General features: G+C 52.6%; 1 protein-coding gene across 1 annotated transcript in view; it reads left to right on the top strand.

Annotated features, from left to right (window-relative positions):
* Nucleotides 1-203: 203 nt before the first annotated feature.
* Nucleotides 204-21,927, top strand: part of Mn1 (MN1 proto-oncogene, transcriptional regulator) — a 35,739-nt gene continuing 14,015 nt past the window's right edge. Inside the window, exon 1 of the mRNA XM_075983650.1 lies at nt 204-3,942. Within this exon, the coding sequence (XP_075839765.1) occupies nt 204-3,942 (3,739 nt within the window). The remainder of the gene's footprint in view (nt 3,943-21,927) is intronic.

Here is a 21,927-nt window from a genome sequence, read left to right as displayed (position 1 = left end):
GTAGATTTCGAGGTTCCGGAGAGCAGCGGAGAGCTCCCAGCCAGCGCCCGCGCGCCCGGCGGGGTGGCGGTGAGCGCTGTGCTTCGCCCCGGTGAGAACGTCCGGGAGCGCCGGAGCCGGCCTGAAGCGAGTAGCTGGCCCGAGGCGCGCCGCGGAGCAGGCTGTCATGCCCTATTGATCCCCCCCCCCGCCCCCAGCCAAGTATGTTTGGGCTGGACCAGTTCGAGCCCCAGATCAACAGCCGGCACGCTGGCCAGGGCGAGGGGAACTTTAACGAAGCCGGACTGAGTATGAACGCCCACTTTAAGGCTCCTTCTTTCCACACCGGGCCCCCTCCTGGCCCTGTGGACCCTGCCATAAGCGCTCTGGGTGAACCCCCTATCTTGGGGTTGAACATGGAGCCCTACGGCTTTCACGCGCGCGGCCACTCAGAGCTGCACGCAGGGGGGCTGCAGGCGCAGCCTGTGCACGGCTTCTTCGGTGGTCAGCAGCCTCACCACAGCCACCCCGGAGGCCACCACCCCCACCAGCATCACCCCCACTTCGGGGGCAACTTCGGTGGTCCGGACCCAGGTGCCTCGTGTCTGCACGGGGGCCGGCTTCTTGGCTACGGAGGTGCAGCGAGCGGCCTGGGCAGCCAGCCGCCCTTCGCAGAGAGTTATGAGCACATGGCGGAGAGCCAGGGGCCGGAGGGCTTCGGCCCGCAGCGGCCAGCAAACCTCCCGGATTTCCACAGTTCGGGCACTTCGGGCCACGCCGTGCCTGCCCCGTGCCTGCCGCTGGACCAGAGCCCTAACCGGGCTGCTTCTTTCCACGGCCTGCCGGCCTCCAGCGGCTCGGATTCTCACAGTCTGGAGCCCCGGAGGGTGACGAACCAAGGAGCAGTAGATTCGCTGGAATACAATTACCCGGGCGAGCCGCCCTCAGGACATTTTGACATGTTTTCGCCCTCCGACTCCGAAGGACAGCTGCCACATTACGCGGCGGGTCGACAGGTTCCCGGGGGCGCTTTCCCGGGTGCTTCGGCCATGCCCAGAGCTGCAGGCTTGGTAGGTTTGTCCAAAATGCACGGCCAGCCACCTCAGCCACCACCACAACAGCAGCAACCTCAGCACGGAGTGTTTTTCGAGAGGTTTGGCGGGGCCCGAAAGATGCCTGTGAGTCTGGAGCCTGCAGTGGGCTCCCGGCACCCATTAATGCAGCCTCCCCAGCAGGCCCCACCATCCTCGCAGCAGCAGCCCCCTCAGCAGCAGCCGCCACCACCCGGGCTTCTGGTCCGACAGAATTCTTGCCCTCCTGCTCTCCCGCGGCCCCAGCAGGGCGAGGCTGGCACACCCAGCGGCGGCCTGCAGGACGGGGGCCCCATGCTGCCCAGCCAGCACGCTCAGTTTGAGTATCCCATCCACCGGCTAGAGAACCGGAGCATGCACCCATATTCTGAGCCTGTTTTCAGCATGCAGCATCCCCCTCCTCAGCAGGCGCCCAACCAGAGGCTGCAGCATTTCGATGCGCCCCCCTACATGAACGTGGCCAAGAGGCCTCGCTTTGACTTCCCGGGCAGCGCAGGCGTGGACCGTTGCACCTCGTGGAATGGTAGCATGCATAACGGCGCCCTGGACAACCAACTTTCTCCCTCTGCCTACCCAGGCCTCCCAGGCGAGTTCACACCGCCTGTGCCGGACAGCTTCACCTCGGGACCGCCCTTGCAACACCCGGGTCCGGAACACCAGTCTCTGCAGCAGCAGCAGCAGCAGCAACAGCAGCATCAGCAGCAGCAACAGCAGCAACAGCAGCAGCAGCAGCAGCAGCAGCAGCAACAACAACGCCAGAATGCGGCCCTCATAATTAAACAGATGGCGTCTCGGAACCAGCAGCAACGGTTGCGACAGCCCAACCTGGCCCAGCTAGGTCATCCTGGGGACGTAGGCCCAGGTAGCCTGGTCCATGGAGGTTCGATGAGCGGCTTGGCTCAGACGAACTTTGAACGAGAAGGCAGCAGCACGGGTGCGGGGCGTCTGGGCGGCTTCGAGCAGCAGGCGTCCCACCTGGCACAAGAGAGTGCATGGTTTCCCGGTCCACACCCGCCGGGAGACCTGCTGCCCCGGAGGATGGGCGGTGCGGGGTTGCCGGCAGACTGCGGCCCGCACGACCCTGGCCTAGCGCCTCCCCCTGCCCCGGGTGGTTCAGGGGTGCTATTTCGAGGCTCTCTGCAGGAGCCTCTGAGGATGCCGGGGGAAGGCCACGTGCCCGCTCTGGCTTCTCCGGGGCTGCAGTTTGGGGGCAGCTTGGCTAGTTTAGGCCAGTTGCAGTCGCCTGGGGCTGGTGTGGGACTGCCCAATGCTCCGTCTGAGCGGCGGCCCCCGCCTCCAGATTTTCCTGCGCCAGCTCTCGGGGGCCAGCCCGGCTTTCCATTTGGCTCAGGGAGCCGGCAGGCCACCCCGCACAGCGCTCCAGGCGTGAACTCGCCCCCGAGTGCGGGCGCCGGTAGCAATAGCTCGGGCTCTGGCGGGGGACCTTACCCGCCGCAGCCAGATTTCCAGCCCAGCCAGCGCAACTCGGCCAGTAAACTGGGCGCGCTGTCGTTGGGGTCCTTCAACAAACCCAGCTCCAAGGACAACCTGTTCGGCCAGAGCTGCCTAGCTGCGCTCTCCACCGCTTGCCAGAACATGATCGCCAGCCTGGGTGCTCCCAATCTCAACGTGACTTTCAACAAGAAGAACCCACCCGAAGGGAAAAGGAAACTGAGCCAGAACGAGCCCGACAGCGCGGCCGCGGCCGGCAACCCGGGCTCGGATTACTTCCCTGGAGGGACTTCTGGGGCCCCTGGACCCGGAGGCCCTTCCGGGGCCTGTAGTGGCGGTTCCAAATCCTCAGGACCGCCCAACCCACCCATCCAGGGTGATGGCACCAATCTTTCCCCCAACTATACCCTGGAATCAACATCGGGGAACGATGGCAAGCCTGGACCTGGGGGCGGTGGCCGGGGAAGGGGACGCAGAAAAAGGGACAGTGGTCACGTGAGCCCCGGGACCTTCTTTGACAAGTACTCTGCAGCTCCTGACAGTGGAGGAGCACCAGGGGTGAGCCCCGGGCAACAGCAGGCTCCTAGCTCAGCTGCTGCGGCAAGCTCTGTGAACGAGGCCCGCGGGCCCACACCCCACGAGAAGGCCCTCACATCACCGTCATGGGGAAAGGGAGCCGAGTTGCTCCTTGGGGACCAGCCGGACCTCATGGTGTCCCTGGACAGCACAGCCAAATCGGATGGTAATTCCCCGCACGTGGGTGAGTTCGCCTCTGATGAGGTGAGCACAAGTTATGCGAACGAGGACGAAGTGTCCTCCAGTTCTGACAACACCACAGTCCTGGCAAAAGCCAGCCGAAGCCCCCTGGTGACCAGCTCACCCAAACTTCCTCCTCGAGGAGTGGGTACTGGGGAACATGCACTGAAGGCTCCCGCGCTGGGCCTGAGTATCCTGTCTACCTCTACCTCGACCCCTGACAGCTATGGTGGGGGCGTGGGCACCGGCCATCCTGGCACTCCAGGTCTGGAGCAGGTCAGGACCCCAACTAGCAGCAGCAGCAGCAGCAGTGCACCGCCGCCCGACGAGATCCATCCCCTGGAGATTCTCCAGGCCCAGATCCAGCTGCAGAGACAGCAGTTCAGCATCTCGGAGGACCAGCCCCTGGGGCTCAAGGGTGGCAAAAAAGCTGAGTGTGCTGTAGGGGCCTCAGGAGCACAGAACGGTGACAGCGAACTGGGCAGCTGCTGCTCCGAGGCCGTCAAGAGTGCCATGAGCACCATCGACCTAGACTCTCTGATGGCAGAGCACAGCACCCCCTGGTACATGCCGCCTGACAAGGCCCTGGTGGATGGTGGAGATGAAGACAAGACGCTGGCACCCTGGGAGAAGGCCAAGCCCCAGAACCCCAACAACAAAGAAGGTATATGTACCCGCCTTGCTTGTTTTCTGGTCCCAGCCCTAGTGTGGGCTGGCCTTCATCTCCACAGACCCAGGCAACCTGTGGCTGGACCTTGCTGGGCTCTCAGGTAGATTTTGGTTTTCCTGGTAGCAAGAACTTATATTCCCCTTTGGAGGATCATCCGTAGTTACGCCTTCCACCTCCCAGTTTTAGTTTTCAGGGTTCAGGTCTTGGACAAGCTGACCTCGTCACTTCACACTAAGACTCTTGCTGCCTTCAGCACTCAGCCCACTGCTTAGGTGTTCTACCCCTCCCCCCAGGACAGCTGGAAAGCTACATGGCCCCCCACCCTTTCCTCCTTAGCATTCAGCAGGAGTTGGTTTAGGACTTTTGCAAAGTCCCCGCCCTGGTGTGGGCAGCGTCACTCAGAGGCCAGGCCTCATTGGTCATTTGTTTTTAGAGAATAGCTCTCAGCCAGGGTTCTAGGCAGCCACCAATCCCAGGTGTTTATCTGCTTGACACTGGGCAGCCACGGACTGGGACTGGGTTCCACTGGCAGCGAGTGCACCGCTCCTTCAGGACATCATGTGTGTTTGGGGTATGACTATTCCTAACACACAAAGGACCTTCGCTTGTCTAGATCTCACTTGGCGTTGGTGACAGATGTCCAGTCCCAGGTCTCATTTGCACACTGAACGCCCCTTCCCCACCAGGCCCAGAGGCCTTTAAGGTGGGAGGGACAGGGCCAGTAAAAAGTCTCATCTAAAGATGAGTAGGCTGCAATAAGTTTGCATTTTATATGAATGGGGCTTTGTTTTTCTTTGCAGAAACATAGCTAGCAGCTTTTTAAAACTGGCAGCATCGTTCTGCCTGCTTCCCCACTCTGCTTCTGAATCTGAGTTTCCTCATTGGGCTTTGCTGGACAGAATATTACCATGGCGCATGGCTGACAATTTAAGCCCGTCTTTTAAAAAACTGTCCCCTTGATCGCTCATCTTCAGCGTTCTGGTCTCTGCTGAACCCTCCCACTGGGTTTTAAGTATGAATCTGGGGAGGGTAAGTTTTAAGAAAATATGACAGGCCCCTTTAGGGAGAAGGACGCAGGAGCTGAGGTGTTCGAACTCTGGGTAGTCTCCCTTAGCTTTCTGGTTCACGAGTGTGTCTGACGGCTTTTCTCTTTGTTCCTGTTACTGCCCAGCCTGGGATGCCCAGGCCCGCGCTCTCATTTGAAGCCGGGTGTTTAGCATGCACGGCAGACACCGAGCCCAGCAGCAGCATTCTACAGACTACTCCCAGGCAAGGCCAGAAATTGGTTAGTTTGGGACCCTCAGCTCTCCTGACTCAGACACAGTTTCCTGCCGCCCCTTATTTTCTTGGATGTAACATCTCGATCTAGCCCAGTCCATGGTCAGTTAGCTCAGGACTCAATGCTGTCACTTCTCTTGGTCCAGTCTGTGCCCCCCCCCCCCCCCGCGTCACAAGTAATTAAAAACATAATGGCCAAAATAGGGTAAGAAAAGTTTTTAAAAATTAGAGAATTAATAAAGAAAACCCGTTAGTATTTCTCCTTCTAGTTGTTAGAAAGACCCTCTAGGTGGGGAAGTATTGGGGCTTTAAGGAGGGTTTTTGTTTTTTGTTTTGTTTTGTTTTTTGTATCTTTCCACCTCATTCTCAGTGGGAGAGGTGCAGGCTTCAAGTGCTGCTGACATGACTTTACAGGATATTTTCCTTCCTTCCTTCCTTCCTTCCTTCCTTCCTTCCTTCCTTCCTTCCTTCCTTCCTTCCTTCCTTCCTTCTTCCCTTCCTTTTTTAGCTTGTTTCAGTGTCCCGGTACCATACACACATGGAAGCATGTACCAGTCGCTTCTGGGTTGATTGCCTCTGTAAACTGGAGGACATTCTCCTGTCTGTGAGGAGATACACTTCCAAAGGACTGTCTGTCTCCTAAGCCTGGTGGGGAGTACCCACTTGACCCTCTTTGTTCTCTACTCTGATATAGAAGGATAGTGTGCTGCATGGCTGCAAGCTCGGGTTTAATAGGGACTCCCCGACTTTGGCTTCCTCAATGGTAGTAAATAAGGGTGATTAAAGTTTTCATTATGATAACACCCCACAGTTCCATTTGTATAGGCTGTGCAAATAAACGCACATGACTCTCTGTCAGCTTCTGAGAGCCCCGGCTGAAAAGAGCCACTTTGAAATAAGTCAGAAAAAAGAAAAAGGTAAAAGAAAATGGTCTGTTTCTTAAAAGTTGCCCAGCCCCATTTGCTGGTGTGGGGATATCCAGGGAGGATGATGGGCCTTGAACCTTCAGCCCAGAAAATGTTTTCCCTCACCATTCTCTCAGGCCATTTTTGTGATGATATTTTGTCTCTCTGGAAAATATGCCAGTACTAATGTGATTAAATATTAACTCCATTTCTGAAATTCTCTGCTCAGATGACAGCATACTAGTCAGTGTTTTACAAAGGTATGCGCTGGAAGGAGATATAAGTCAGAACGACAGCGGAGCCTCTCGCTTGTTCTTCAGTCTGTAGATGGTCCCTTGGAGAGGAAGAAACTTGACTGGCCCGTTGCAGTTTCTAAAAGGTCTAGGCCAGAAGGTCATATGGCGATAAGAAGAGTGAGCTTCTCTAGATGACACGGCCCTAACTTCTCAACCAACTGGACAAATACTTTCTCATAAGAAAACTCCACTTCTACCCATGAGGCTTCCTGTCCAAAGTTGGAGTGAAGGGAAGGGCGTTTGAGGTGGTTCAGACATTTCATGTCAGCAAAGATAAGATGGCTTTAAGATAGTTGGCTGGACCTCTACCTATGTGTAATAATATGCTTAGTGTAGATTTGGGGAATTTTAAGACAGAAAGGAAGGGAAAATGATGGTAGAAGATACGCAGTGGGCACTGACTTGGGGAAATGTGTTTTCTGGCTTCCTTTGCGCTACATGGTTTTCAGGACAGGAATTTTCCATGATGTGTACTGACTCTGCTCTCAGCAAACTTCTGTCCTTCTGCTGGTAGCCCTGTGTATTAAACCCAGTGGCCAGAGGGCCTTTCATACACAGTGAGGCCGGAGCTGCCTCTGTCTGCACTGCGCACCTAATCCTTGCCTCCCGCCCCACAACTTTCAAGTCCTGTGTCTTTGCAGAGACTTGGGAGACGTTTTGGAACTCCATGCTCCTCTGTGTTCTTGTAGGAACACAGGCAAGGCTGAGAAAGTATAGTTAGGGCAGGGATGGAACGCTTGAGGAAGCCAGGTTTGCCGTGGCTGATGGAACCATGTGTCCATCATTCCTGCGCTAGAGAGGAAATTTTGAAGTCTCATCTGGACTCTTCCTGGGAACGTGAGCCGGCGCTGCCTTGCCTTTCTCTTGCAGCCTTCATGTGACTTCTGCGCCTTCAGCAGATGTAACCCCAGGCCCCTCAGGTGCTAATCAAGGGTACCGTAAATGGATAAGGGCCCCTTTTGTGCGGCCAGTGCTCTGGCTGCACACTCCCTGGCTAGTGGAGGGCATCTAACTACTGTTCTTCCACGCTTGTTTAATATTTCATGGCTGTAATAAACCTGTCTTCCTTGCCCGCCTCCCGACATAAACCCCAAGCAGCACACATCTGCAATTACACATTTCTACTAAATATTAATAAAGGACAACAGATTTTTAAGGGGCTGAAGCTCAGTAGAGTTGAACTTGCTGTCGACTCTGCTCCTGCATTTTTTTCTGTTGTGTTTTTTAAATTTATTTTATATTTTTAAGTACCAGTGCATTCCAATATGCACCATTTACTTATAGTTACATACAGCTTGTGCTGACGGAAAAGCCTTCTCTCATATAAATTCATTTGGAGTTCTTGTGAGGCCCCTGCAGACCGGAAGTGAGAGGCTGTTGAGATGCACTTCTGTTTTATCGAGGGCTCTAGGAAAGGAGCGTGGGTGGTTTAATCTCATTTCTCTTTCTAGCAATGAAATTCTATGATTCCTGATATGATTTTGTTTGGCTGACAGAGGTATTTAAATTTCTACAAAGAGTCTTAATCGGTCCTGAGAATACAGCTCCCCTCACCAACAGGCTACTCGATCCACTCTCCTGATGTATGCCATGCTAGAAGCCAGGTGAAATGAGAAGTTTCCTCTGGGTGAAGGGGACCAGGGGCTCCTCAACACTGTGGAACCCAGGGAGGCACCAGTGGCCCTTTCCTCTCCACTTGAATGACAATAACATTGGATTGTGTTCCTTGCCCAGAGAGCAATCCGCTTTGCCAAAACCATTTAGGAGATAAATACTGTCAGTTAGGAATACTGTATTTACCTCTGTCGGCTAATTTTAGAGATGAAAAGCCTGCAGCTTTGTATAATGGGATCAAATGTCTGGGGAGTGCATGGGGACCGCAGGAGAACAGGCCAACTCCTCCCTTGCCCAAGGGTCCCCAGCTAACGTGTTTTCCTGTAACCAGCATGTCCGCCTGCTTTCCAACCTATTTGGCTAATTCTCTGTTTGTCCTTTGGCCAGGAGGAGCCAGAATAGCCCAGCTTCCTCACCTTCACGTAAGCAGCATCTGTCTGTCTGGTGAGGGGAGGTTTGTAAGGATGCATCTATTTTTAGGTGTGCCTTGGGTAGATAGATTTGAGTGTGGGATTTGATTGCTCATGGCAGCCTCGTTGATAGAGCCCTTAGCGGGTGATGGAGAGGGGCTTCCTGGCCTTCTCATACACACTGAGACCAGATGAAGTCGGCTTGCTGGAGAGTGTGTAGCCCAAGTGAGGTTCGGTGTTCTGTCTAGTCTTGGGGTGACAAGCAAAGGAAAACAGGCCTCTGTGCAGCTTCTACCCATACCCTGACAGGCACACGTCAATGTGCGCTTCCCTCACTCAGATCTGTAGCTTCTTGTTTGCTGTCCCCAATCTATTTTCCCCGTAAGTGAGCTAATCTGCATCTCAGTGGCCACAGTTGACAGGTTCTGATTCTGTAAGGGGACCGGAATGAGCGCAAATCTTAAAAGCATTGATTTTGAAGATCCTGATTACAAAACCTCTGCCCCTGGTCTGTGGGTGGGTTTAGACTGGCGTATCTCAGCAACAAACACATGCACCCTTTGCCCAGTTCTATGTGTGAGCATGTGATGTGGAAGTGTCTTCCTGGCTGAATTCAGCTACGTCTGGGTTCTTGTGAGGGAAGGAATCTTTCAATCCATGATTCTCTCACCCCTCCTTCCCCAGTTGTGGGCATCAGAAACTGCTGGTTGTTTATGGAAATCTTTTGGTACCAATGATGTGGCAGAGACGATGCTGGGCTCTCAAATTAGTCATAGTTCAACCTGCAGGGACCTTCTGTGTTCAAAGGCACAACAGTCCCTTCAGACCCCCAACACTGAGCAGCTCCAGGGGACTGTGGAGCCTAGCATGGGGCTCTGAGCACAAGCAGCTGTGGGGATCCTGGCTCATCTGTCTGGATGGGTTGTCAGCCCAAGGTGGCCGGCATTTCCTGCCATCTTCCAAGGGCCTGCATGCAACACCCAGTCTCTTCTGGGGACAACTGCCTGCAAGTCTCATTTGGGGACAATCAGTTGTTCTGTTGGGTCTGAGTCGTTCTGTTGAGGCCTTGTGGGTATGGCCTTCCCAGGGCCCAAACTCTACAGGGATGTGCTCAGAAGTGGAAAGTGGAGTTGAGTTCAGTTTTCTTGGGTGGAAACAGGTTTAAGAGCTATCATTTTCTTATTTTTTAAAAGACATATATTTTTAAAAATTATTTTTATTTTATGTTTTGCCTGCATGTATGTCTGTGTGGAGATGTAGGATCTTAGAGCTACAGACAATTGTGAACTGCCATGTGGGTACTGGGGGTTGAACCTGGGTCCTCTGGAACAGCAGTCTGTGCTTTTAACCTTTGATTCATCTCTCTGGTCCCCCAAACCATCATTTTCATGGGGTATAGTGACCAGAGGGAGCTGAGGCCTGCTGTATTTTTTCATCTGCATTAAAATCATCAGGCTTGAGGTTTGGAACACCAGCTGAGTGTTTGCTGTAGACAGTGGTGCTCTGCCGAGGCACAAGGTCCAGGAGGTACCACAGGTTCTCTGAGTGTTGTAACTGTTTCAAATCCCCAGTAATTTCAGTTTGGACCTAGCAGCCACATTGTAGACACCCTTGAACCTACTGAATGGGGCCCCATCCCAGCCACAGCATCCAGGGATGAGAGAAAGCTGCGTGGTCTTTAGCGCTGTCTGTATTACCGCTGTTCCTTGCACCGCTAGATGAGAGAGAGAGAGAGAGAGAGAGAGAGAACAAATCCTTCCACGATTTATACGTCATTGGAGGACCCAAATGCCCTTTAAACTGAAGGCGATTGAATTGAGCAGTTTGGAGGTCTTAACACATCCCTACTTGCTTTCTGGTTCTTTCTGAATGTCCCGGAAGAGACATCTTATGTGAAATGAACTGCTCTGAAAAAGGAGGGGAAAATACCCAGTCAGTTTAGGCTGGTGTAGCCCACATCCTTGACGGTAGAGGCAGACTCTTACAGTCTTGCCTCTAAAGCATGGAGGGTCGCATGCCTGCCATGCCACGTTCCCTCTCGCTTGCGGATCAGTTGTGTGACTAGAAGTCTTCATCTTTCTTCCTGTTTTTGGCCTCTCTGTGGAGAGTTCTGGGCTTTTCACAGAAACACGATCCTAGGACTCAGATGGCTCCGAGAGCCACTGGTTTAGGGTTTATAGTCTCTTCTACCTGGGCTGACGTTTGCTCTAGGTAAGCTAGCTGGTGAGTTGAAAAAACGTGTTGGGGACATGTTGCTGTTGAGGGTCTTTGGAAAGCTTGAGGCTTTAAAGACACTCAGAGGAGCACTGTGTCTCCAAGCCTCTCCCAAGACTCCCAGATAGCAAAGGCTTTGGAGGAATTGTGAACTGACTTTGAGGCACTCGGGAGTCTCTCTCGCTCTGGACCCCGCTTCCCACAGCTGGCGTGCAACAACCCAGAGGTCCATCCTGGTGCTTGAGCTGAGATTTACAATTCCTTTTTCCTCTGCGGTGCTGATGCATAAGTAAAGAGTCTTTGGGCAGAAAGGGCTCCTTTGACCCCAAGGCATGGATGGGGAAGGCATTTTTTCTGCAGCTGACAAGATGCTCTGGCTTTTCTGATGCCTTGGGCTTTACGTGGAGTGACTGGGGCCACGAGTCTGTCTTGAAATTGGGGATCCCAGCATGCTTTATCTAGCTTTTCTGGTTGTATTTGGGAGTTCTTGGAACTTGAGGTGACAGTTAATGAATTCTTCCATGCATGTGCTCATGTGACCCTACCTAACACAACACACACACACACACACACACACACACACACACACACACACACACAGAGTCATTCGGGGCACAGGGCATAAGACTCTTCCCAGTTACCGTGACATCCTTGGATCTTGGAATATAGCATTGTTAAATGATTGACAGTGACCACCAGGAATAAGATACTTCTGACGATCTCTTAGATCAGAGGAGGTGGGTGAGGCTGCAGAGACCTCCGAGCAGCCGAGCAGCCTAGGCTGAGAATCTGCTGAGAAGCTGATGGGTCCTTTCCTGTCTGAAAACTCTTAACTTTAAGACACACCTCATGTGGTTTCTCCCCTTTCTCGGGAGCCAGAAGGCAGAGAGAGAAAGAAAGAGAGAGAGAGAGCCATTTCCAGTTTGGAGAACTGGGGTACAGCCTATTTTCTGCAGTGAGAGGAGTGGCTGCGACAGAGGTGACAGACAGGACAGGCTGAAGTACACCCTAAGAGTCCAGTGTTATTTACTGCAGCTCAAGATTTGGGTGTGAAAAATAATTTCTAACGGTGGGAATCATTTCTACCTCCCGGACAAGGCAAGAGTGTGGGACTTGCTTGGAGACTGACATATGTATCACAAATGACAGTGCCCAACTTTCCCCACATAGATATAGAGGGACGTAGATACGGACGGTCTTGCTCGGAAGGTCTATTAGCAGCGAGCTACCAAACCAGCACAGGGTGATAATAACTGCAGACAGGCTGTGGGAGGGTTGAGCCACAGAAATGTCCATCTAGCCAAGTGCTATAGATGTGCTGGGGTCATTCCATAAGCCAGGGTGGGGGCGTCCTTTCCCCTGGAGACTGAGCCCTGATCCCCATGGCAGGTCCTTCACAGTTTGAGGAGCCAGCGTGCCCTCACTGGCCTCCAACTCAGGAGATAGTCCCATTCTTTCTCTGAGTGAGGCAAAAGGGAGCTCAAGTTAGTGACAGATCCAGCAGAAGGGACATTTCCTAACTTGGGGTAAGCCAGGTGTAGGAAGGAGCATGGCAAAGAGACTTATGCCTGGCCTTTAGGGGACCAGGAACCCTCATGCCCTGGTCAAAGTCCTAGCTGGTTGAAACAAGTGTCTTTTTGTCTCTGCAGCTGGCTGGTGCAGAGCTGGCTGGTGCTGAGGCCAGAGAGGCTGGCATTTGGCTTTTTGGAAGGGGAGCAATTGCGTAGTCCTTATGCTGCAGCTGTTTCTAGATGATCCAGGCTCTGCGCATCTCCTGTGGGTTGTGTTTGGAGCATGCGTATGTGGTGTGTGTGTCCTTCTGAGCTGAACTCTTACTAGGAAATGAAAAGATAATTTTTGTCTCGCGAAGCTCACACAAAGTTTTGGCTCTATTCGGTGTGAGGTAGAGGCCCATAGATCTTGTTATGACCAGGTTTTGCTGAATTGGCTTTCCTGCTGGGCCTCAGGGAAAGGGCTGGTGGATTTCCTTGTATATTTCATTATTTTGGCTCAGTTTGGTTAAGAAGCATTTATCTTGTGTTTGATTTGTGAGAAGCATTTGTGTGAGGTTAGAAGTATTTGCATGTGTGTACATACATTTGTGTGTGTGTACATGTATGCATTAATGGAGGATCCCAGTCACTGATTGCAGAATAGCCCCCAATCCTTCACAAGCTGGGGAGAGGGGAACAAGTGGCCTTCAGCCTTATGCAGTTGGAGAGAAGGCAGTTTTCAGCTGTCTCCACTACCCAGGGCCTTGGAGGCAGCCATAGAACTTGGCCTCTTCTGATGCCTCCATCCTGGGACCCTGGGAAGTTTCTGAGCATTAATTCCTAAAAGACTGGGAAATGGATGGCATGACCCCAAGCTGAGGTATCTCAACGTGCTTTGGGGCTCCCTGTATCATCCCTGTGCTGTGGCGATCGGTGGGAATGGTGGTGTGTGGGCCTCTCTGCTTGTGTGTAATTTGAGAAATGTGTGGGTCACGTTCCAAAGAAGGAAGGGGAGCCATGCCGAGGCCTCATAATCCGGGAAAAGAAAGAAGATGGCAGACTGACCCAGAACCTTTCTGAACACTGTGACTCACAGGACGTGGGCATTTAAACTGCTGCCCCCTCTCTTTGTCAGTGAACACCACACTCCTTGCCTGTCTCTAAGATGGTGTTAGGAAACGCCACACTTTAAAGCCAGTTAGGCGGTGGCAAGCATCTTCCTGAGGGCCCCTAGATCCCCGTTAGCTTTGATTCTCATATGTTGTTTCCCTCCCAAAGATCCCATCTTTGTATAGCCAGGCACAGCCTGGGTGTTTTGGCGCTGTGCCAACTGTCAGTGACCTCAAGGCTCTGAGGAAGCAGGCATTTGGAATGATGAGGACACAATTTCTTTTTTATGTGGGTCTGTTAAAGTCTAATGGATACTGGTGTCTGGCTTTAAATTCGGAGAGGGTCTTTATCTAACCCTTAAACCCTGTAATTGCAGTGCCCATCCCCTTGTCTGAGTGCTGCAGCAGGGTGGGGCACACCTGTTACCTGTCTCAAGTGTGATTATGACATTTTGAGCTCTTGGTTGGTAGTAAGAATTTATGGGCCAGGTCTTGCCAGAAGACAGCAGCCAGAGGCACAGCCATGAAGGAGCCCCACGCCCAGCTCCTGCCACAGCCTCGAGTCTCTTTAATGAATTAATCTAGCTCCCCACCCTTGGTATTCAGTAGTTATTTTGGGAATCCAAAAGAGAAAGAGCTGGAAGATTAAATAAAAAGAAGAAGAAGACGAAAAGACACTTTGAGGGGGGGCAAAGAAAGTGTGTGTTGGGGGAGAATTGCTGCTTTTGAAGTTTGAGGCATCTTGACAAGAGATGCTGTGGAGATTGTGTGGACAGACCTGTGGCCCCACCAATCCCTCTTCTCTCGGTGGAGTGTTTTCCGTTGTTCGGAGTAGCCCGGCACCTCCTTGCTGTTTGCACACCCGCGCCTTCCAAACCTAGAGAAGTGTGGTTTAGTGGAAAATAGCAGTCTTACGATCTTGCTGTTTGCTTGGTGTTTAAAAATAGTTTGTTTTGATGTTCTGAATTTCATCCTATCCTTATTTGCTTGTTTGATGGAGACATGTATACCGTGGTGCGTCGCGCATGAACAGGGAGTGGTTGCGTGGCTAGAACCACACAACCAAAACGCCATGGTGATTTGGCATGTCCCCTGGTGAGAGGGAGCCAGGACATTTGCTTTTGGCTGAAACTATCTGCTCTCTTCCTCAGCACCCTCCCCCCTGCTCGGCAATATCTTCTTTCTTCCTTTAGAAGGATTTGGGACCCGTTTGCCGAGTGCCCCTCCGAATAGCATTTCAGGGGTTATAGTAAATGTGTTTGAGGGTGATCTCAGCTCTCAGCCTGGGTGTCCCAGCACTAATGGTTAGCAGGGCCTATTACAGAGAAGCGAAGTACATTGTAAATGGCTTATGCAGAAAAACCATTTAGATAAAAATGCAATTTTCCCTTCTGCATGGAGTACTAAGAATTAATAGCACATTCCTTCTAAATGGGTATTTTCATATTATATTTTCCCCCTAATGAAATTCTTTTCCCAAACAGGAGCAAGTTTCATTTTGAACTTGGGGGTAGAATGGACGTGTTCCGTAGCAAGCAGATACAGTACCCCAACCCTTCCCTGCTGGGGATCCTGGGGACTGACCCCTGTATGTGTAGCCTAAGACAGGCAGTGGAGGGCTGCATCTGCCTCTCTGAGCTTCCTTCCTTTTTCCTGCTGTAGGCTTGGGGTGTTTGGCAGTTTTGATGCATAAAGCAATTAGCTCTAAACCCTGAGTTCTGGAGGCTGAGCCCTGGTCTGGCCCTTGAGACTGCCCCCACCCCCCATAGTCCCCCAGCTTGGGGAGTTCCCATGATTCTCTTTGATTGTGTTTGCCTGCTGGCAGGGCAGGCCAGCTCCTTCCTAGTGACAGCTGGGAAGGGGACTGTTTTGTCCTGAGTGCCCAGCAAGGGGCTGCTCTGGGGGCCAGGTTTAGCAGTGCCTGCCTGAATGCCGATCTGGGCAGGGGATCAGGTACAGGCTAGGCAGCTTACAAAGTGCTGCCAGCTTGCCACTGGATTCCCTGGGACTGGTTGGTGGGCTTGCTTTGTTCAGGTATTCATGTTGGGAGGTATTGCTGCGGCTGAAGAATACACCTCTGTCTCCATGTGTGAAACCACGTTAAAGCAAAAGTTCTCAGGTGGGAGAAATTTATTCTTGTCTTTAATTTCCCTGTCCTGAAACATTTTCCAGCTGAGAAAACTGCCCAGAGAGGCTAGGCAACTCAGCCAAGGTCACACAACATAGCTCCCAGTGAGAGATGGACTTTCAACCGAGCCTTGCTTGTGGCTTTTTCTTTTTCACTGTGGGGGTACAAAACAGCTAAATTTTGTACTGACCAAAGTCAGGTTTCAAACTAGAAATTTCCAAACCTTTCTAGACTGCCCTAGAACATGCATCCCCCAGGGACATTCAGCATTTTCTGCCCTTGCAGATGGGTCTGGTTCTTGGGGACACTGTGGGGTACCTTATCTCTCCACATGAGAGACTCCCCAGGCCTGGCTCTCTGGCGTTTCTGATCATGTTGTCTCAGATATTCAGTTCCTCACTGCCTGTCTGGCATCCTTGACACAGAGAAAAAGGAGAAAAGATCTCCCCCAGAGAAGCCCAAGAAGACCATACAGTGTGGTGGTGGCAGTGATGGGAATAGCGTCGCAAAGGCTCCAAAGCCAGACCTCCTGGGCTCAAAACCCAGCAGCTATCCTTCCTATCGTTGGGCAGGTTACGCAGCCTCTTTGTGCTTCTGTTTTCTCGTTGGTGAAGAGACTAATAATAGTTCTTCCTCAAAGAGCCGCAGTCGGGGCCCCTCCTCACAACGCTGGCCTTTAGCCTGCTCGGCTGGTTGTCTGACTTTCAGAGATGGGAGACACAGAGCTTCGCTTTTGCTGTTTGTCCCATCTGAGGATTGGGGAAACTGAGGCAATAATAATTCAGCCTCACCGTCAGGCTGGAGGGTGGGAGATAAGCCACGTACAGATTCTCTTTACTGAGAGAATTGCCCAGCGAGGCCAGGCAACTCAGCCAAGGTCACACAGCGTAGCTCCCAGCGAGGGATGCACTTCAACCGAGTCTTGCCTGTACCTTTTTCATTTTTCACTGGGAGCTGGGTTGTCTGAAGCTGTTGGACAGACCTCATGCCAGCATCGGTGGGGTGGGCTGGGCTGGCGGCGCTGTCAGGCACTGTTGGTCGCCAGGCAGCTGGGAGCATGAAGGTGTTTTTCTTTCTTCTGACAGCAATACCCAGCTGGGAAGCTGTCCCTGGTCTGCATAACGGTCACCCTTCCTGTTGGAGGAATTCATGAGCTACCCCGACCCTAGCCTCCCAGTTCTGGGCAAGGAGCCAGAGCCAGCCATAAACAGTCTGGGAGCTGAAGGATACCCTCAAACCCTAGTGTCTAGCACCTCAGGTGGGGCCTCAGCAACCTGCAGAACTGGGACTGAACAGAGAGTGACCTGGGGGCAGAGTGTTGACAGAGAGTGGGGCCTCTCTCTGCTCCTGTTGGGCTCAGGGAGTAGATCCTCCTGTGCTGTGTGGCTTTGGGTGGGAATGCCGCTTTTCTGAGCATTGGTTCCTTCCCCTGTAATCCTGTGATCCTCTCAAAGGTGGGCGTGGGCTAAGCAGCAGAGAGGCAGCAGAGAGCTTTGGGATGCTGGGTTTAGAGGGAAGGGATGGTTCTCTGACCCTCAACCCAGCTCCGCTTTTTTCTGAGCCTCAGTGTTCACAGCTGCAAACTGGGCTGTCAAGGTGGCCTGTCCCAGGGTGATATCCCCAGGGAAATGTTGGTAGCATCTAGATACAGCTCTGGTTGTCACACTGAGTCAGGCTCCTCCTAGAGTCTAATGGATCGAAGGCTGGCAGGCTGTTAAACATGGGTGTGGCCCCTTCCAACCCAACAGTAAAACCATCTAGCTCCACCCATCAGTAGTGCTCAGGAAGCTGAGATATGCCTGGGTAGCAATGAGTGGCCTGGGTCATTCAGCAGGCACACACCAAGCCCTCACCATGTGGTGGGACTGAAGGGAGCCATGGGACCAAAGCCCCACTGTGGTGCAGTCTGCCTTCTAGGATAGGAGATAGACCACAGACAGCAATACAGACAGCATCACTGGATGGGCTAGCCTGAAAACGAGGAAGGACACGCACAAGTCTTTAGCCTAGGCCAAGGGAGGTCTGTGTGGGCTGTAGACACAATGCTGAGTTTTGGTGAGAAAGAGTGAGCAGTGGCATTCTGGGGGAAAAGCAAAGCTGCCGATGTCCATGTAAATGCTCTTTTGCTGGATCGTCCTGAAGCTAGCCATGTCCAACCCTGCAGCTTCAAGGGTACAATGACAGAGTTCGGAGGGTTTGTGCACACAGTTGGGACAGTGTTGCTTCACTGTGGCTGTGATGAGAGCTGAGGATGTTTGGGGATCTGGAAGTTGATTTTCAGTTAACTGGGGTTTATTTGAATTTAAGGTGACCCAGAATGTTTTTCTCATTCCAAGCCAGGCCACCAGTTAGGGCAGGGGATATCCCTGTCACTCCCAGGAGAAGGAACTGAGGCACCAAGATAGGGCCCAGCTTACCTCACCTGAGGAGTCTGTGGTCCTTTGCTCTGGGCAAGCTGGGATTGATCTGCTGGTCCAGGGGGTCCCTCAGCCCTTGTTCTTGTTCTATAGTGCTCTCAGCAGGGAGGCACAGGCTCCACCCAGGCGACTGCCCTGGCCACCTTCTGGAAGTTTTTTTTTCACTTTCTCCCAGTTTTCGGTGTGGCTAACAGGCTCAGTGATCAGGTGTGACCTGCCTAAGTCCATGCCTTTTGGAGGAATGGTGTGCAGACTCACACTGGCTTTTCTGAGCCATGCTTAGACAAGGGCACAGGAGGAGGCTGTACTTCCTTAGCATGTACTGGAGGTAACACTCTCTGCCCTGGGCTAGTCCAGTTTTCTTGAGTATTTTCTACAGGCTACAGAGCTAGGCTCAGAGCTCTGGCATCAGTGTCATTATGGGGTGTGACTGGGGCAAAGACAGCCTTATCTGGGCCTCTGGATCTAAGACATGGATCCTGGCCTCTCCTAAGGAGCAGGGCACAGGGCCACCGTGGCAGGGCTGCTTCCTGTTGATTTCAGGTGGGTCCAGATGATGCTGAGCACAGCAGCCCCAGCACTCGGTCATCTTTGCACCCCGAAGCTTAGAAAGCTGTGTCCCAGACCTGGGGGAGGAAGACAGTGAAAGGATCAAAGGCTGTGGTGTCCTGCTGGATAGACCCTTCAGCTCAAGCCTCAGTTTCCTCAGCTTTGGGTTACGTGGGGTGTGGCGTGGTGGAAGAGCTCTCATCCCGATGCCTGGCTTGGCTCAGCTGTTCCAGGCCTTCTTAGAAACATGATTTTCATCACTTATGTGTAGAATCTGGAACCTGTGGGCAGTGAGGGATGCTGCGGAGAGAAGGGAGTCAGCGTTCCTGCCCAGGGATCTTGGGCAGGACCAGGGAGAGCCCAGGGCGTTGTTTCAGGTGGGGGTGATCCCAGCACTGGGCAGGCACAGAGGTGCTGGGCTGTGGGACTTTCCAGGTTTGCTGTGTGTTTTCAAGTGCAAGCCAGTAAGAAAACACATCTGTGGAGGAATGGAAATGGGTGTTTTATTTTTGTTGTTGTTCATTTATTATTTGTGTGGATGTGTGTGTACATGGAAGCCAGAGGACAACTCTTGGGAGTCAGTTCTTGTAACACCCGATTTGGTGTTACACCCTCGGTACAGTTCGCGCGCCTCTGTACCGAACGCGAGTCGGGCAAGGGCCTGGAGATTGAAAAAAAGACACAGAGAGACCAGGGTCATTCGAAAGGAGATCAGCCGAATGCCACTTTATTCAGCGTTGGGGGAGTTTTTATCTACCTGACTGCAGCACAAGGATCTCCGCCCAGGCAGGTGGGAAATTACCATATTATCAATGGAGTGAATGCCCTGCAGCTAACCACCAGGCGGGGCAGGCATAGCACAGAAACACACAGGAAGCTTAGTAAGTTGATCATAAACTGTCCCCACAAATGCACCACAGGAATAAGGGAGACCAGGGCCCTACAAGTTCTGTCATTCTACTGTTTGTCCTGGGCATTAAGTCAGGTCGCCAGGCTTGGCAGCAAGGGGCTTTGCCTCCTGAGCCGTCTCGCTGGCCCCATCCGTTAGTTTTAAATTCCTTGCTCTGTGTAGCCACTTCTTCAGTATGCGCTTGTGTATGGCTTTGGAAAATCTGCCCCTTGCTAATTCGAGGAAACTGCTGTAGAAAGTCCCTGGGAGACCGCTAAGAGCATCTCACAGAATGAGAATGTCACCTGCGTGTGGGCATGGGCAGTGAGGAGGCAGGCTATCCCTGCTGCTTTGTTACTGCCTTGTCACCAAGGCAACTTGGGAAAAGCACCCTGCAGGTCTTTCCTCTCGAGACATAGCCCAGGCTAGCCTCGAGTTCACACTCTCAGGGCAGGAGCTGAGCTGACTAGGTATCTTTGATGCCGTCCCCCCAGACCTCAACCCTTTCTCCTTCTCTCCTTCCTGCAAAAACCAGTATGTACCCAAGGTGACCAGGCAGAGACCAGGGATGTTGGGGAACCTGGAGCCATGCAATGTCAAGAAAGAGGAGCCCGAGCCCAGAGATTGGGGCAGCCCCCATGCCTTCTTCTAGGCCAGTGGTTCTCAAGCTGGGGGTCGTGACCCCCTGGGAGCTGAACGACCCTTTCACAGGGCTCACCTAAGACCATTGGAAAACACGGATATTTACATTATAATTCATAACAGTAGCAAAATTACAATTATGAAGTAGCAACGACATAATTTTATGGTTGGGGTCACCACAACATGAGGAGGAGCTGTATTGTAAGGGTCACATCATTAGGAAGGTTGAGAACCACTGCTCTCGGCACTGTTCCCTGCCTGCCCTGAAGCTGGCCAGCCTCCCACTGCGTGTTAGTCTTCCCTGTGCGTTTTATTGGTTATTATTATCTTCTAACAGGGTCAGGTTGAAATCCATGTGACCGGGCCTCCCTGCCTGCATTTGAAGGCAATTAAACCAGGACCCACAGCTTAATCAGAAATCACATTTGATGAATTTGTCGTCGTCTTTGGCTCTAACTAGAGATAACCTCAAGTGGGACAGCTAGGTTTCTCCCTCAGAGAGGCCAACTTGGCTTTTAAATGGGTGGTCCCTGCCCAGGGAGACCCAAAGAAAAAGACCCTGCCAGAGGAGGCTTGATACTAGATTTTTCTTAAGTTTGCTTGGAGCAGGTAATTGAGTTCTGCTGAAGGAAATCTATATCCTCTTCCTTTACCCCCTGCTCCCGCTTCCCTTCTTCTCAATATGCTTGTGTCAGTGTTGCTGAGCGAGGGCTCAACCCTGCCTGTGACTCGGAAACACAGACTCCAATTTCCTAGTATCTGTCCTTGGACAGTGAACTGCGTCTAAGCTGGCCAACAGATTCGCGGTGTGAGCAGGCGTAGCGGCTCACCTTAGCAGAAGGTTCCCACATGTGTCGGCCACTATTCAGGCAGGTGTGGCCATATCCACTGCTTCAAGCCACCAGGCCGTATGCAAGGCCCCTCATTGGAAGCTATGCTGTGTCCCGACTTACAGATAGGGAAACTGAGGTCCTGGCAGGGTGGTGCTGGGCTCAGTCTCCCAGCTTGTAACAGGTGACAGTAGATGAAGCTTCTCCAGGTCTCAGTCCTCAGACCCTCTCTTGCCCCCCTCCCCGGAATTTTGTAAGAGGGGGCTTGACTCGCAGATGGACTTCCCAGCTACTCTGGGATCACTCAGTGGGCAGTCAGCCAGTGTGGCTCCTCAGACCCCAGTGAGGGGACCTTAGCCAGCCTAGAGCAGCACTAAGCTCTGGCCTGGAGATGCCACCGAAGGGAAGTTGGAGGGGGGTGATCTGAGAAGTGTGGCTCAGGGGAGAGAGTTCCTGGGGCTGACTAGTGGCTGGTGGAGCCATTCTCTACACCAGCCTAGATATAATAATGAGTGCTGTCTCCAGATCTCAGTTTCCTTATCCAAGCAGTGGGAACACGGCAGTGTCAGGTCTCAAAGTAAGGAGGCCCTGCTGGGATTAGCCCCTCGATGGATAGCCAGAAGCAGGAGGGGCCCCGTGGAAGCCAGTGAGAGTGGAGGTAGGGAGCTCTGCCCTAGTCCAGTCTTTCGGCTGTGCAGCTGTGGGTAAGTCACTTTGTTGCTCTGTTTTTCAGTATAGGGAGGAAATGCTGGCTTCCGTGCTGAGCTAGTAGTGCATTTGTGGTAGAGAAGGGAGGGATGGGCAGTAGCTACCTTATAGGCTGTGCCTCAGTTTCCCCATCCACAACAGAGAAGCTGTACTAGACATGCTTGCTATCCTCAGGTAGGCTAGATGGATGGAAGGACTTAAACTTCAGACAACAGGGTGCAGGAGGCGCCATATTTATCAGTTCAAGGCCTACAGAGAGGTGTCAATAGAAGGACCAAGATGATATCTGTGAGCCTGCATTTGAACCCTCTCACTCTCCTAGGAAGCCCCTAGGAAATCACTTGTTCCCTTCTGACTTGGTTTCCCCTCCTATGGAATCGGCCCATGGATTTCCTACCCAGGAAGCTAGGAGCCCTGACTGAAGTACTGACTTGTTGAGAGGCCAGCCTATGCCCTCCCATGACAGTCTCTGGCCTGGTTTAGCCTGGGAGGATCTG

This window comes from Microtus pennsylvanicus, chromosome 1, assembly GCF_037038515.1.
Source record: "Microtus pennsylvanicus isolate mMicPen1 chromosome 1, mMicPen1.hap1, whole genome shotgun sequence".
NCBI lineage: Eukaryota > Metazoa > Chordata > Mammalia > Rodentia > Cricetidae > Microtus > Microtus pennsylvanicus.
The sequence above is the reverse complement of the archived record's forward strand: the minus strand, read 5'-3'. Positions and strand labels throughout refer to the sequence as shown.